The sequence below is a fragment of the Phocoena sinus genome, chromosome 16 (assembly GCF_008692025.1).
Source record: "Phocoena sinus isolate mPhoSin1 chromosome 16, mPhoSin1.pri, whole genome shotgun sequence".
Classification (NCBI taxonomy): domain Eukaryota; kingdom Metazoa; phylum Chordata; class Mammalia; order Artiodactyla; family Phocoenidae; genus Phocoena; species Phocoena sinus.
Genome location: NC_045778.1, coordinates 14,000,915 through 14,018,168, shown reverse-complemented (window position 1 = coordinate 14,018,168; position 17,254 = coordinate 14,000,915). Strand labels below are relative to the sequence as shown.

Sequence of the window (17,254 nt, the reverse complement as noted above, 5' to 3'; positions counted from 1 at the left end):
CGGTGACCCTCTGCATTCCCATCCGGAAAGCCTCATCTGTCTCTAATCCCTCTCCTTTCACTTCTCACCCTCCTTTACCCTGCTCATCTGTATCCTTCTTGCCCCTTCGTTGTCTTTGATAACTGTGCTGAGGGCTGCCCACAGCGCCCTTATGTAATTGCTTAAGCACCCTGGTGGTCTGTATCCAAGATGGGCGACTGGCCCATGCTTGTCCTATCTTACAGGCTTGTGCCGTTTTTGTTCTGTAATTGTCCTCTCTGTGTATGTTTCATTGTAAAACTTTGACTTCCTGACTTCTATTTATAGGGGTACGTGTATTCTTCTCTTTCATAATGCCTGTCATAGTAATATACGTGTAATAGGGGGTAGCTGAATCTGTTCATTAATTTTGAAAGCTTTGCCGTAATATTTACTCCAGACATTGACGGTCATGGTACAGAAGCAGTCGTGAAAGTTTAATGAAATGTCACAAACCCACAGTAAAGTCAACAATAGACCTTAAGTGAACGTGATAAATCTCCTTTTCTTACTACAGAGTTATATTAACCAAATACAGTGTGGGAGCTTCAATTGGATTCTGTTTAAAAAAAAAAAAAAAACCTATAAAATACAATTGGGGGTAATTAGAAAAATTTGAATATGAACTAGATAATGGATGATATTAGGGAATTATTCCTAATTTTCTTAAAAATAATAATGGTTAGGAGAATGTTATTTTTAGAAAATTCTTTCTTAATAAAGTAGTTAGAAGTATCACGCTGTTAAAATATGTCTACATAAATGTAAAATATATAAATATATAGAGAGCTAAGGCAAACATGACAAAATGTTAAGCATGTGAAAAGCAAGTTGTCGTCGTACTATTCTTGCCACTGTTTCTCTATGTTTGAAATTTTTTCAAAATAAGGCTGAAAGAATATTCCTCTCCTTTACGTTACTTTATGGTTCAGAGAATTTGTGTTGTGACCCTTTGTGTAATTTTAACTGCTTACTCCTTAATCCTCGGAGGACACGGTGAGAATTGGGTGTGCCCAAGGCGGGGGGTCGGGGAGTGCCGGGGAGGTTGGGGAGGGGTGGACACGACATCAGTGCTTCAAGGTATGGAGGAGAGAAGACGAGAGATGTAGGCTGAGGCGCGTGGGTGGAAGTTTCTCGGGGAGGTTGGCTCACGCTTGTGCTTCCTCCATCCTTGGGCAGATGTGACATTTAAGTTGGACGATGGAGCCATCAGTGCCCACAAACCACTGCTGATCTGCAGCTGCAAGTGGATGGCTGCCATGTTCGGGGGGGTCGTTCGTCGAAAGCGCCAACAGTGAGGTAGGTGCCTTCCGAAAAGCCCAAGCGGCATCTTTATGAATGTGCATGTGTATTTATGTTAGGAAGTGTTTAACTGGCCAGAGGACTTCGATTCTTTAACTGCTAACTTGGAATAGGTTTGTTTGTTTGTTTTGTAATTTTTTTTTTTTTTTTGGCCACACTGCCGGGCACGCAGAACTTCCCCGACCAGAGATCAAACGTGGTCCCCTGCAGTGGAAGACTGGAGTCCTAACCACTGGACCGCCAGGGAAATCCGGAATAGTTTTTTAGGCAGTGCTTCAGTGTCACGTCACCGTCGTCTTTTTTTTTTGCGGTATGTGGGCCTCTCACCGCTGTGGCCTCTCCCGTTGCGGAGCACAGACTCCGGACACGCAGGCTCAGCGGCCATGGCTCACGGGCCCAGCCGCTCCGCGGCACGTGGGATCTTCCCAGACCAGGGCACAAACCCGTGTCCCCCACATCGGCAGGTGGACTCTCAACCACTGTGCCACCAGGGAAGCCCCTTCACTGTCTTCCTAATTCTGCAGTTATGAGGAGCTGTTGTCTGTCGCTCACTTGTTCTGTGTGAGCCCCTATGTGCTCCTGTATCCTTCCATCCTCACAGCTCTCCTTGTCCCTGAAAACATGCTCAGCTATATTTTTTAACAAATGTCACCAGGCAGGGTACTCTCAAAATCACATCGAAGCAGGGCAGACCGTCTTCCAGAAGGTGGAGACTGAAAAGTGTCTTTAGTCACTTATGTCCTGGGCTCAGCTCTGCTAGTAACAGACGGGGGAATCTTAAAAAAGCCACCTCCTGTGCCTCGGTCTCCTCATCCGCAGACCGGGGGATGCACTAGGTCACGCTCAAGGTGCCTGGAGCTGCAACTCTCCGAGGCTGCGCCCTGATCTGTCTCAACTCTAGAGTGTGTCAACTCTAGGGAAACAGTAATGGAGCAAAGGGTGACTCCTCTGAAAGGCCTCTTGGAGTGCTTGTTACATCTAGTAGAAGCCACTGGGTAACCTGTCAAACGCTGGCCCTATCTCCAAAAGAGGGATATTCTTACAGCAGAGCAAGCAGTATCTTGGAGACCCTGTATCTCCACCTTTTTACGAACTGTTGGAAAAGACAGAAAAATTCCCTTCAAGCGTTTCTAACTTTAGTCTAGAGGTAGGCATTTTTTCTGTCGAGTTTTGCAGGTATTTCTTAACCATCTTTTTTAAGAAAAAATAAAACATGGGGACACAAGCTTATTGTCCTAAGAGGCTTGTTATGTTTATCTCAGCATCTCTCCAAACTTTTAACAGAAATACAGAAAACAATAGCTAACTTTTCCAAGGGGGGGGCGCTCACACCAGAAATCCGAGCACTCCCTTTGTGACCCAGACGCTCGCATTTGCATCCCCAAGTAGGGAAACAGAATCCTAGAATCACAAGCCAGGATGGCCAGCTGTCACTAGGCCACCCTTCTGCTTCCAGAAAAAACTATAGCTGCTCCTAAACCAACCCCCAGCCAAAGACTGTCTGCTGTTGGGGGAAAAGATGTTAGAATTATCCTGATGGCCTCTTCTGGTGTCTGCCAGCCTTTGTAAACCAGGAGGTCCTTACCTGTAGCTAAATGTAGTGTTTCCTGGGCCATCAAAGGTGTTTGGGAGCATCGTTACTGAGATGACAGCAGCTGGTAGAGGCCACCCAGTGAAGAAAGGGCTTGAGGCTCAGATCCCCCAACTCCCCTACGTAAAAAGCTGAGTGGCCTTGGGCAAGTGACCACCTTGCTGGGCTCCAGCCTCCCCATCTGGAAAAAGGCGATCGTAACCCGTAATGTGGTTGTGAGGTGTGACAGTTGATACTTGCAGAGCACGTCGTGAGCACTAAATGCAAGATGACCTCAGTCCTATTTGGATGCCGGTAGCGTTGATGATATTCCTTCCCTCTCACTTCCAAGAAAATTGGGGGAAGCCACCAATTCATAAAACCTCATCCAACTGGCACGTCGCCGACTTCAGTAATCTCCTGAGATAAAGAGTCCAGAGGCTCGCTTCCCTTCTTTTTCCAGCTCTCTGAAGTGTGTGCCAGGAGTGCCGCAGATAGCCTGCTCTTCACCCAGCAGAGAGAAGTTGGTCGAGGTCAGGAGCCCATTGTCCCACGAAGGGACACTGTCATGAGCTGACCTCACAAATGCTAATCCCCTTTTATCCCTTCCCAGAATGGACTGTAATTGTGTCCAGATTAAAATGTGCGGGAGAGGTGACCAAACAAAAACTTGGCAGCCGATGTGAACCACACGCGTATGCGGCGCCACATCCTCTCCCAGGGATGACACCTGTTTAGCTTCACCCTGCCCCCCCACCCCCAAGGACTAGGTCACTCACCATTGAGAACTGCAGCTGAGCCTGATAGGGATGTAGAGATTCAACCCAGCTCAAGAGACAAAGGCCATGGAAACAAGCACTGAAGGTCTGTGCCAGGGCACCTCGTATACGAAGATGGCATGAGCTGTGGATATGTCCAGCCTTTCCCGCCCTTTCTCGTGATTTCCAGGGTAGACTGGAAATAGTCTACCCTGGAAATAGTACATAGTTATGAACTCTAGTCTCAGCTTGACCTTGGGCAAGAGTCTGACCCTCTTAGACCTGTGTCCTCATCTCTAAAACGGGGACCACAAGAGAACCTTTCTCGAAGGGCAGGTAAGGCATGAGGATACGTGTGTAAAGCATCAGGTTTGGTGCCTAGAACATGCAAAGGCTCAAGGAGTGTCAGTGACTATTATCCTGGAGGATTCTTGTTAAATTGTTTCCACGAGGAGCTCAAGATCTTTGTCCCCCAAAAGCCTTCAGGTAACAAGCCCCCAGTTCCCTTCCTAAACTAGGGAAGTGTAGTAGAGATGGTTATGGGGGTAAGAAGAGGCATTTGGTTAAAGGCTCAATAAATGCTTGATGGTTAATTGAGGTGCGTATTCACATGGGCCTTTTCTTTCTAGGCCACCTTTTAACTCTTTGTCTTCTGAAAATCCTCCACAAAATCCAGCCTCTTTTTTGTTTTTTTGCATTAATAGAATTCACATGCATATCCAGAAAGGAATAAAATATGCCCACTGATGTTCCTTTAACTTTTTTGTCATTTAATATTTAGAAGACACTGTAATTTACTTCTGTTTTTCTCATTACTTTTAATGTAGCAGTAAGCATACTTTTCTCCCCAGAGGTACTCAGCAAGTGGTTCATTAAAAATGCATGGCCGGCTTGTAGGAAGCAATGCTCTGGATCTAGAATACTCTCTCATTCTCTATGAGACCATCTCTAATTAGAAGCCTGATAGTCTGAGCCGATCTTCGCAATTAAAATTTTAAACCAACTAAACTGGAATATGGGTCGTTGTTTAGGGTAGCATTATATTCTTATATTTTTTAAAGCTACATTCAGCAGGTAGGGCACAACATTTTTCATTCATTTCTTGGTATTTCTATTATTTTTTAAAGTTCTATAAAACGGTCGCCCTGTTGCTATTCAGTTCATTATAAATGTTGAAATCACAGAAACAGCCTTTTAAAGAGAATCAGCATTGAGGGGGAAAGAATGCGTGTTCCGAAAGTGTTTTCGTTTTTTCTCATTTGCTGGTTACTTCTGAGGGTCCCTAACATTATTTGCCCAAAAGAGCCATTGCTTTAAAAAAAAATGTTAATGTTATATTAAGCAAGAAGGAAACAGTAGGTCATGGATGATTACAGATGTCAGAATGCTCTGAAGACAGTGGAAGTGTTGGGCCAGGGCTGCTTGCTGGAATCCACTGTCATCTCCGGCCGCCAGAAACAACTTCCTTCCATTTAGGATGTCCATTTTGCATGACTTAAAACACACTCTTAGCAAAAAATTGCTAAAGTCATCTGGGTGTCTTCAAAATCCGTAATCTCAGTGAAGAGAAGCTTTAGATGTCATCTATTCCAAACCTCTCCCATGTCACGGATGAGGAACTGAGGTTCAGAGAGGTGTGATTTGTCAAAGGTCACAGAGCATTTTAGCAACACATCTCTGGGCCTGCCCCAGCCTCTTGCCCTGTCCTCCAAGCCATTATTTTCAGAAACAGCAGACATCCCCATCCCTGAGAGAACAGGTGCTCATAGGAAGCTCTGGGACTTTTTTATATTTATTATCACTAACACTTTAGAGCACTTAGCACTTTGTAAAATGTATATATTTTTACTTGGCCCAAATTTTAAAGTTTCACAAGTTAATTAACCTCAGTTATCTAAAAGGTGTACTAATCCAAGCACCATTCTAGAGAATGAAATTTTGCCATATGTCATTTGCCATATTTGCCATAAGTTCCGTGTCTGTATAAGATAAACGCATGTGTACATAAACATATATACACACAAATATAACCAGTGTTAGATTCACTGGAATAGAAATTACAATACAACAGCTTCGTTTATTCAAAATGATATAAGTAATAGTTTCTACTTGCCAGGTTTATTTATTGTAGAGGTTGTGCTAGAAACTTGAAATGATCACACTTGTCAAGTCATTGATGGTAGTAACCCATGCAGCTTATTAATAGAATCATAATTGTTTTCGCTCTGAGAGGGGAGGGAGTGATTCTCTTAATATTTCTAGGGATTTTTCTGGGCCCTCCCTTTCATACACTTAGGGAAACTCCAACTGTCTGAAAGGATATTCCCTCTCTGAAGTGGCTGGTGTCTATGCAGAAAAATTATGTAGATGGTTGCTATAACTTAAACAGTTCTGCAACCACACCACTAGAAGACTGCAATGGCCACAAGGCCCTTGTCGATTGTGGAGGCATTTTATGTGTGTGTGTGTGTGTGTATATATATATATATATATATATATATATATATATATATATATATACATATACACACATACATACAAATATATGGAGAGAGATTATAGTATAGATGTAATCATATATAATATACAGATGTCATATATAATTCATAAATGTAATCATATTTAGATATATATTTTTCTGTGCTGTGTAGAGAGGTTTTTAAGTACCAGAATTCAGAAGTGTATGACTCTTCATCCTTTTGAACTTAGAAATCTAATTCTAAAACTGTACGTGAAATGAGGTGCTGTAGTGTAGCTTTCTTCCTTACCATGAAGGGTTTCCAGTCCTACACAGCAGTTCTGAACGTAGACTTTAGAATCATATTTTCCTGGGTTCAGATATCAGCCCCAGCCTCCTAGCTCTGTGACCCTGGGCGCTGACTTAACCTCCCTGAACCCTCCGTCCCTTTATCTGTAAGATGGCAAAAATAATAGTCTCTTCCTCCTAGGAGGATATAAGGATCAAAATAGATAATGCATGTGGAAAGCTTATTAGCCACAATACTTTGTGCATAGGAGGCCTTCTATTAGGTTAATTCTTATCATCATTCCAAATAGCAAGCACTAGTGGCACCATTCTGTGTTTTGCCAGGGTACGTCTCGTGGAGTTAGAAACCTAAAGTGAAGAATACCTGCTATGACGTGTATATCCCTGTTGATCCAGGCCCAGACGTTCAGAACTCTACTTCCCAGGCAGTCCCTGGCTCCCCAGCAAACTCTAGCATGTAGGAATACGGGCAACAACTACAGGTACTCAGGAAGGAGATTAGGGGGATCCTCCAGGGAACAATTCCCCATACCCAGCCGTTCCCCTAGATGTCCCAAGCACAGGTTTCTCTGGATTCTCTGCATCTGCTGACACCTGATAATGTTCCAGTAGTTCTATGTCCATGCCATAGGAAAAATAGTGTGTATGTCACGCTAACATATACTTTTAAATTTTTTTTTATTGACATAGAGTTGATTCCATGCTAGCATTTAGTGAAAGAAGGTTGGAATCAAGCCAGTCACTGTGGCAACTAGGGTGGCTGCTCATCCTTTGTTTTGACATCTTAGAGAGCTGGGCTCTGTCATGTGTCAGCAACAGTGCAGTTTGCAGCTCCCCCCAACACCTGTCATGTTGCTAGGAGATTTCTTTCCCCACAACCGAGTATTATAAGGTACTTGGCAAGGAGGGCCTATAATGTCATACATTTACAGCCCATTTGTCTGATATATAAGCCCAAACAGCCATTTAAAAATTCCAAATCAGGCTATGTCAGGCAGCCCCACTTTTTTGTCATCTACAAATCGAACGGTTATGTTTAAAGCCATAAATAGTAAATGACTTCTCTGCACAGCCTCAAAGCAAGGTGTCCCAGACTCACTAACAAGGAATCACACAGTGGGGGTATTTACAAGCAGTAGAGCCTGAAAATGTGCCCACTGCCTTCTTCAGCAGAACTTACCTTTTCAAATAACATTTCAGGTATATCTCCCGAACATAAACAAGATGTCAATGCAGGCGGTACTGGATTATCTTTATACCAAGCAGTTGTCACCTAACTTGGACCTGGACCCACTGGAACTAATTGCTTTGGCAAACAGATTTTGCCTGCCACACTTGGTTGCGCTTGCAGGTAAGGCTGATGACTCAGGGCCATGCGGTGTCTGACTGTCATATTTATCAAAATCGCATTTAAGCAAAAATAAGATTTCCAGGGAATAAAAATTTATTTTTTATCACCCAATATAGGACTGTCTGGTACAGGGTGATATGAACGGATCAAATGTATCAGACAGCCCAGTTCAATTCAGCACCTATTTTTTAAGCACCTACTTTGTAGTAGGTCCTGCTGATGCACATTTAAAGCTGAGTAATGCATGGCCCCTGCCCCTGAGGCCCATGCTCTATGCCCTCTGCCTCATTTGCGGGTGGACCACAGAACTGGAAATAAAGCTGTTGTGTCCATTTATCCCCATAATATGTGTTCAGACGCAGTGTCTAAGAAAGAGGCAGGGGACTTACCCGGTGGTTAAAAATCTGCCTGCCAGTGCAGGGGACACGGGTTCGATCCCTGGTCCGGGAAGATCCCACATGCCACGGCGCAACTAAGCCTGAGTGCCGCAACTACTGAGCCTGCATGCTGCAACTACTGAAGCCCACACGCCTAGAGCCAGTGCTCCGCAACAAGAGAAGCCACCACAGTGACAAACCCACGCACTGCAACGAAGAGTAGCCCCTGCTCGCCTCAACTAGAGAAAGCCCGCGCGCAGCAACGAAGACCCAACGCAGCCACGAAAAAAAAAAAAGGAAGAAAGAGGCAGTAGGAGGCAGTGGTTAAGAACATAGGCTACAGATCCAGATTGCCTGGGTTCAAATCCTGGCTCCACTGTTTACTGGCTGGCTGATTTCCTACTTGATTTAACTGCTCTGGGTCTCAGCTTTCTCTCTCTTTAAAATGGGGATCATAATATTCTACTACAGAGTTATGAAGATTAAATGAGTTAAGAGATTATATAAAGAGAGAGAGAGTCCTTACGAACAGTGTCTGGCACCTAGTAAGCGTTATGTAAGTGGTTTTCTTAAAGCTATTTTAGAAAATGTTCTGACATTGTCAAGACCATTTTGGGAAAAAGGGAGACTAGCTTTAACTTCACAGAATCTTATGTATCATTTCTAGATTTGTTCAGTTGGTGAGCCAAAGCAGGTCAAAATAAGATACACGCTTTCGAATATTTCTTTTCTTGAATTTAACCTTGTTCTTCATTCACCAAAGGTTTCGATTAGCAATAAGGGTGTTTATTGCTACATTTAGTTGACTCCTGTTAACCGTGAAAGCAGAATAGTGCCTGTTTTGCTCACTGGCTTATCCCCTGCATGCAGAAAAGTGCCTGAGCATATGAGGTTCTCAGTAAAGATCTGTTGAATCATTAAATGAAAATGAATGTATGAACAAACCAACCAGTCATATCTGCCCTTGACTTTCTGCCAGTGTCTTTAGAGAAAAGATTTACTTCTCTGTATTCCAGGTTTCTACTACACTCAACCAACTGGAGATCAAAGTTTTCTCCTTACCTCTCATCTTCACCAGTTGGATAACAAGAGATGGTTGAAGTATTGCTATTCATTTTTTTAAATGGTTTTTAACCAATATACCTGAAGTCATAGATTCAAATGAGTATTGCTGCTTTTTAAATACTAACTCTAGGAGGCTGCATTGGGCAATTCTTTTTTTCAGAAGTAAGAGTCCCAAGCCATTTGACTATCCAGTTTTTACAAGTATTTGTCCTTTGAAAACAGATTGAATTTTTTTAAATAGTCAAAAGTAATTTGGAGGCAAATCTGTTGAACAAGGTTTGGGATCAATCTTGAAGTAGTGCCATTTTTGCTTAAATATTAAGTGTGGTGATGAAAACATGGGACTGATTTCTCCATGAAAGAAACTGACCCAAAGAAACCTTCTTGTGTGAACCATAGACTTCTATGTATGATTACTTTTCTTATTAAATGCTATTATTAACTGTTATGATTATTTAGTAAATAGCTTCCTAAGGTGGTTCCTTTAATCCTTTATATAGTGTTTGGTGTGTAGTATAGAGTGTTTAGACCATAGTGTTTAAAAGTCATTTTCTGGGGTGAAAATGCCTTGCAAGGCAAAGTGTTAAATGAATATCAAGAAATATTGCAGTTCCCTAAAATTTAAAACCCAGTGACTGGACTTCCCTGGTGGCGCAGTGGTTAAGAATCCGCCTGCCAGTGCAGGAGACATGGGTTCGAGCCCTGGACCGGGAAGATCCCACATGCCGCGGAGCGGTTGGGCCCGTGAGCCATGGCCGCTGAGCTTGCGCATCCGGAGCCTGTGTTCCGCAATGGGAGAGGCCATAACAGTGAGAGGCCCGTGCACCGCAAAAAAAAAAAAAAAAATAGAGGAGTCTAGGCAGGTACTGGCCTGTCCAGGGCAGCACACTCCAACAGAACTATGTGCAGTGATGGAAACTTTCTATGTCCGCATTGGCCAAGACACATGAAATGCGGCTTGCGTGGCTGAGGACCTGAAGTTTTTACTTGGTTTACTTTTAATTATTAATTTAAGTTTAATAGTCTCAGGTGGCCAGTAGTTACCATATTGGACAGAGAAGGTCTGGAGGACTCTAGATATTTCAGAAGGCTAACAAGTATCCCCGGAGTCGCTGGTGCACTGGCTGGAGACCAGGACTCCCCGTGCTGAAAGGCGCGCGGCAGAGTGGGCCCTGGGTTCAGTTCCCGTGGAGCTGTGACCCGTGCTTCCTCCCCTCGTGGCTGCTCCCGGGCCACGGCCTCCAGGCGCTAACTTTCTCCCGCTCCCTCTCTCCTCCCCAGAGCAGCACGCTGTCCAGGAGCTGACCAGGGCCGCCATGAGTGGCGTGGGCATCGATGGGGAAGTGCTCTCTTATTTGGAATTGGCCCAGGTTTGTAGCAGTTTGCCTTTCACCTTTTCAGTGTGTTCAACCAGTTGGTTTAACGCTGATGAAACATTCCACTGTTGCATCTGTCTAAATAAAGATGTCACCACCGAGTCACAGAGGCCCCCCACTGTGTGCAACGAGAAGATCTGAGAGTTTTACGGTTCATGCACTGTTCACCCTGCTGGGCTTTGTTTGAATAAAACAACAAGGACCCCACCCACACGCCAGCCCCCTTGTGCCCCCCTCCCGCTGCCCCGAGGCACCAGCTTCACATGTGGGAGAACAACTCAGGGTATGGGAGGAGAAGGCATTCTCTCTCCTTCTTTGAATTCTCAAACACGGATTGGCCGAGATCAGACAGTTTCTAGAATTTCGTGAAGTCCAGTGATGGATGCCTCACGTCTCACTGCAGCTCTCCTGGGTTTTTTTTTACATCAGTACTTGTTACTGTTGACGTTGTGGTTCCATAATCCCCATACACACTTGCCCCCTTCCTCTATAGAGGGTCTGAGATCCAGCCTCGGCTTTGTCACTACATAACTTACTTAATGCACAAAGCTAAACTCTGCCTCAGTTTCCTCATCTGTAGGAAATAAGGATGGTAATTCACACCCTGTCAACCTTACAGATTATTTTGAGAATCAGGTGGGAGAGAATGTTCCAGAAAGAGCACCAAAGAGAGGAAGCCCTCTCATAATACAGGGCACATATGCAGAGTTATCTAGTCCCTGGCCTAGACTTACTGGCAATGAGTTTACACTCTGAAGGAACTAAGAATAGACTCTTTAGTTTTTTCTGTGGCCTATTAGGTTTGGCTTTCTTCATTCCCTCTCTCAGGGAATTGGTTTACTAAGTCTTAGGTCAGGTAGTTTCAATCCAGATTTCTCAGAAGGGAAAACGGTGGACCAGGACTTCACGGCAACCTGCTCACTCTGACTTAACATTCAACAAGGATTTGTTATTTTCTCCCCCTGTACCAGGCACCACCCTAGACGAGAGGACATGGAGATACAAACACGGTAGATTCTCTGCCCTTGGGGCCGTCCTAGGCCACTGAGGGAAACAGACACAAGCACAACTTATTAAAATCCAATGTGAAAAACAACCTCACAGAGGTTCCAGTTAAAACTGAGAACAGACATCAATCACAAGTCAAATCAGCAAGCCCCCATCAACACTGTCCAAATGGGAATTTGGGGGTGTTTTGAAACAGGCCTAGAGGACAGCTTATGACCTGTGCCCTCTCCAGTAAGTATTCCTCCTCGAGAACAATCAGATGACCCAGAACTTCATATAGGGCCAGCCCACTTGAGGTAATGATTTACAGTTGTGTCTATTTGTTTGCTGTGTATTCCCACCCCTTGCCCTCCCCCGACCCCGCCCACACATACACCCTGCAAAGAAATAATATGATTCCTGCTAAGCTCTGACAAGCCGTGGCAGGAAGAGTTTAGGACAGAGTCTCCCACATCTTAGCTCATTTGTTAGACCCTAACCCAAGGGGTAAGTATTTAACAGTCAGCCTGGGGACAGGTGGGACCCTGATCTGTTGCATCTTCCAGTTTCTGGGGTGTAAATACCCCTACCTGGCCAACTTTAACAACGTGAAGTCACCGAGCTCAGAGTACAGAAGGGATGCCCCCCGTGATGCTCTTAAGCAGGTACAAGCCAACGCCAGTACTGCACTGCTCTGCTCTGACTTGCAGAAGGAAATCTGTTATCAAGAGAAGTTGGAAGCACCTGCTAGAATTGTCTGTCATGTTGGGCTTGTGATCTGCAGAGAGTTTCTTGAGTTAGTTTCTGAGGGCGTTGGCTTTTCTCTTGGCCTCTTGTTCAGGGCACTGACGGGGGCCCTGGAGGAAGCGCACTGTAGGTTTCAGGGGTTCACCTGCTCAAAGAAACTTCAAGAGCAACAGACAACAGAATGGCTGTCTGAAAGGGGCCTGGACAGAAAGAGTGAGGGATGGGGGGACCTGCCAAACTGGGGGAGGGAATGGGGAGTGGACTGTGGATTTTTGAGCATCGGGTGTTTTGCAGTCACGGCTTCCTCAGCTGCCACTGTCCTAAGCATCTGCTCAGAAAGGAGAGGGTGGATCGAGGGTCTGGATCCCTCCGTCCCCGCCCACACGGCCTGCTCTTCTTATGTAACCAGAGGACAGGTAGAGGACAGGCACACATGCTGCGTGCTCCTGCACTGATCTTTCATGCTCCTGTTTTAGATCTCTGGCCCCAGCCACCTGAGCTTCGACATGCAACACGGCGGATTCTGTTGCCGAGGCTCCTTAAACAGAGATGACATCGCTGCTTTCTCCCGTGGTCTGGTGCCTTCCAGAGGCCACGGCCACTTATCATTAGAGGGCAGGTGGAAGGGGAGAAGAGGAGGGCAAGGCATACTTTAGACTCCTGATCTGATACAGTGATTATTTTTAGCGCACATATCCCTGGGCGGGTGGGGGGGGGAGGAGTGTGCCGAACGCTTACACGTGGCTGGCGTCCGAACCGTGGGCAGAGTCAAAACCCTGTAGTCAAAACAAGAGGTTTCCGAATTAGTCATCTGGGCCCTTTATTTCTTTGACCCGTCCCGTGGCTTTTTCTTTCTTTGTAGCCCCACTTTAGAAAAGAGTCTGACCCCCTTTTGGTCACTTCCCTGCAGTTTCACAATGCCCACCAGTTGGCCGCCTGGTGTTTGCACCACATCTGCACCAACTACAACAGTGTTTGTTCCAAGTTCCGCAAGGAAATCAAATCGAAATCTGCAGGTGAGGCCGTGCGGTCCCCATCTGTCCAGTTCCCCTCACCTGTGACTGAAGGGTTTACCTTCACTGCCCTCGAGAATGAACGCGGGCAGCCCCCAGCTCATGGAGAATTCCTTGTACGGTAGTCACAGATTCACGTGACGTGACCCAAGGAATTGGAGGTTGGAAATCGTCTCTGGAGAACTTCACGGCCGGGGGGATCTGGGCGGAGGGGGCGGTCAGGATGCCCTGCTGTGGAGCGAGCAGAGATTGCTGGCTCGCCCTTGTCCAGGGAGGCATGCTTGGGAGAGAGCTTACGCTCTGAAATGAAGGGGTCCTGGCTTCAGGCTCTCTGTGTCCAGCTGTGTGATTTTAGGCAAGTGACTCGACCTCTCAAAACTTTGGTGTCACAGTCTGCCACTGGCCCTACCCACAGTCCCTGCCCATTGGGTAGTTAAGATGAGCACACGATCATCATATATAAGAAGCCTAAACACAGAACCTACTAGCACAGAGAAGCCATGAATGAAGAGCAGGTATCATCATTTGCATCTTTCCTTCCCCAGACAACCAGGAATACTTTGAGCGGCACCGCTGGCCCCCCGTGTGGTACCTGAAGGAGGAAGACCACTACCAGCGTGTGAAAAGGGAAAGAGAGAAGGAAGATATTGCACTAAATAAACATCACTCGAGACGAAAGTGGTGCTTCTGGAATTCATCTCCAGCGGTCGCCTGAGGCAGAAGAGAAAAAAAAAAAAAGCAGAAATCTGACATACCACTTTTCAAAGCACTGCTGTAAAGTCGGTCTTACTGTTAGAGATAAGGTGTAGTTCAGGTGGCAGGCACTGCTCTTCCTCCACTTTCATGCATTTATCTTTGTTGGGATCAAAGCACAAGCTCACCATCCATGAGCCTGGACAAAAAGGGAAGTTGACGCCCACTGCATTCCTTAAACTTGTACATTTTTTGTTAGAAGGCTTAATAAAACTTTAGTCCATTATCTCATTTCTTTTATACAAAGGAAAAAAAAAATCCAGCTCTCATGTTTCGAATTCCAAATTGGAAAATATTTTTATATGGTCTCTTGTAAATGAAAATACTGTGTATTAACTTTATTTTACAAGCCACACATTAACCATGAAGTCGCCCTGTGATTCTCTTTGCCCATGTGATCACCAAGCGTTATTACTTAGAGGGTTATCCTTCTGTCGTGAAGTAAAGGGTTGGAATGAAATTCCCCAAAGTGCAAGTTAGGGAGTGTTTCATCTGTGTTCTGCTGAATAGCATCGGTATAATTACAAAGTCAACTCCAAGAATGTGTAATATTTACGATATTTGCCATGTAAGTGCTAGTAATTGTATGGTTATATGTGCCATGTAAAATACAGTGATATCACATCCTCTGTTGTATAAAACATCTAGACTTAACGGACAATCTTTATAATCATTAGAAGGGCTTATTAAATCCCAGCATTATCCAGGGCAAACTCTCTGGTGGACCTGAATACAGAAGATACCGTAAGAGCATTGGTGTTCGGATTGCTGTATTAGGATGTACATCTCTCAGTGTTCCTTGATCTTGCCGTGTTTCTGCATGCAGATTCTCCACTGACTTGAATCGAGATGGGCAAGGGAAAGGGTCCCCGGACTCTGTCCCAACGTCTGCAGGCTTGTCACACCTCCCCACTGGAAACAGGCTTCCTCAGGTCTCTCACCTGCGGCCAACTTCACTTTGTAAGACCCATATTTTTAACTCTTCCCAGGGAAAACTCACGTTGCTGCAGAAGTATACCAAGGCAGACCACCCACCCCTGCTGAAATTCAGCGGGGCCTGTGAAGGCACGAAGCTGGAGGCTGGGTCGTCTAGGGTCACTGCATTCTCCAACGAAGACGGGAATTTTACTCCAAGAGTCTAGGAAACGGTGCTATTGTGAGTTAGTTCTGACCCTTTGTCATTCTGAGTTTTCAGTGTTAAAATAGAAAGTACTGAGCAGGGGAGTTTTGAGAGGCCGTCAATCACTGCTTCTCTGTAAATTAAAATGTTACAGCACTCACGCAGAGCATTTTAAGGCCACACTTCCTTCCATACCTGTCAAGGGATGTTGTGTGGTGGAGGCTGGGACTTATTCTTTCAGGAAGTCAATTAACTGATGCTAAAAGCTGTTGATTTTTTTTTTTAGCTTTCAGAAGTTGGAAAAGAGACAGTTGAATCCAAACTCCAATGTTGACAGCCAAATATATTTGAAAATCTATCCAGATTACAGATGGACATTTATTACTGGCAGGGGATACACACCAGATTCAAAAGCTGGGAGAGGCCCAGCAATAAAGAGGCTCCTTTATCACCCTCTCATGACAAAGGAGGGGGCAGTAGAGTAGGGAAGGATGGGATGATTGTAAATGCCTCTACTTTAATTTTGGGTCAGTAGGTTGTAAGTCATTAATGGAAGGAGAAAGGAGACAGAATGAGAGGAAGAATCGGCATATATCCCATCATAAAATGGTAGAAGTTGAGTTTTCAATGAGTAGTCAGAATGGAATTTATACAACCAAAGCTCCCATGTGATTGTAATCTTGCCAAAATGTAATGGACATATAAATGAACCTGGGTATAAGCAATAATATCCACTAGTGTTTGTTATCAGCTACTGTTACCAAGTGGCTGGTTCATTTGGTTAACGCTGATTATGGCCTTTTAACCATGGTGGTTTGTTTTGTGTTTTTTATTTCACGAAAAGCCAGTAAAATTGTTTAGCTATAAAATGCCTCCAGTTTTTCTTTAAGGACTACCATCATTATCATGTGTGTAATTTTCATTGCTTTTTAAAAAAACTGTCAAAACTTTAAAGGTGCTGGATCATGGGGGCTGTGTGTCCTCTAGGAACCAGGCAGCCTGAATGACCGTCATCTTTGTTTTCAGTATTGCCAGCAGCGTGCAATACCATGATGTAAATGAGGGGTCTGGATCTTGGCTCTTGGCTAATATGGTTATGTCATTAGACGTGGTACAGTTCTGGAAAAAACAAAAATGATGTCTTTCCCCTAATGGACTTCTTATAAGCGGATTTTGGGGGATTCCACCAGCAATTAAGTCAAAGTTTGCATTGGTGGACTCATGAAGATCAGTCTTTTCTTCAGAAGCAGATCTGAGAAAAGCCTTTGGAAAAATCTGTTAAAATTTTCTGGACTTCTAGGTAGTGTAATATTTGCCCAAGCTCAGAAGGAAGAATGGTCTCCAGTGAGGTCACAAGGGGGGATTTTCTGAGCGGCAAATTCCCTATGACTCCATGGAAAGGAGTTGACAACTATAAAAAATAACCGCAGGAAAAAGACAGTGAGTTTCCAATACATTTACACACCTTTTAAAGGTGGGTGGTCCAGATCAGACACCTTTTACATAACGCATACCTGTGGGGTCTTACATATAGAAAGTCTTGGTCTAAATCTCTCCTATGGCAATGCCTGGCAAACCATCAAGGATTTCAACAACCCCATATCAGCATTATAGGAACCACAAACTGTACTGGTTTAGAGGTGACTCAAGTATTTTCATTATAGACATTCAAAAGCAGGAATTCTATGCTTCTAAGATTTTTTTTCACACTTACTTCCACTGTATGGTATATCAGTTGTCAAAATTCAGTTTTTCATCACTGTGACATTGGCTAAGTAGAATAAATTCTACTAGTCAGAGGAAAAAAACAAAGTGAATTCTGAATTTGGAAACTTAATGAGTGCAGCATTTCTGAAATGAATGCTTTTCTGCAAGCTAAAGATTTACCAGACTTTTTCTTACGGAAATATATGGGGGATTTCTTTTAATTGAATGCCCTAATTGGATGCCAGTGGGCAAGCAGCAATAATTCCTCTTTTCTAGAAGAATGTGACTATTGCATAAGAGACGTAGACTTGAAAGTTAGCCAGGGAGAATGTGTTCTGTGTGT

The 17,254-nt window shown here is 44.4% G+C and overlaps 1 protein-coding gene across 1 annotated transcript in view; it reads left to right on the top strand.

Moving 5' to 3' along the window:
• The window catches only part of RHOBTB1 (Rho related BTB domain containing 1), a 67,971-nt gene extending 51,898 nt beyond the window's left edge, over positions 1–16,073 (top strand). Inside the window, 6 exon segments of the mRNA XM_032607986.1 lie at positions 1,198–1,283; positions 1,285–1,317; positions 7,616–7,766; positions 10,490–10,578; positions 13,229–13,334; positions 13,877–16,073. Of these exon segments, the coding sequence (XP_032463877.1) occupies positions 1,198–1,283; positions 1,285–1,317; positions 7,616–7,766; positions 10,490–10,578; positions 13,229–13,334; positions 13,877–14,046 (635 nt within the window). The 3' untranslated portion in view covers positions 14,047–16,073.
• Positions 16,074–17,254: the final 1,181 nt, after the last annotated feature.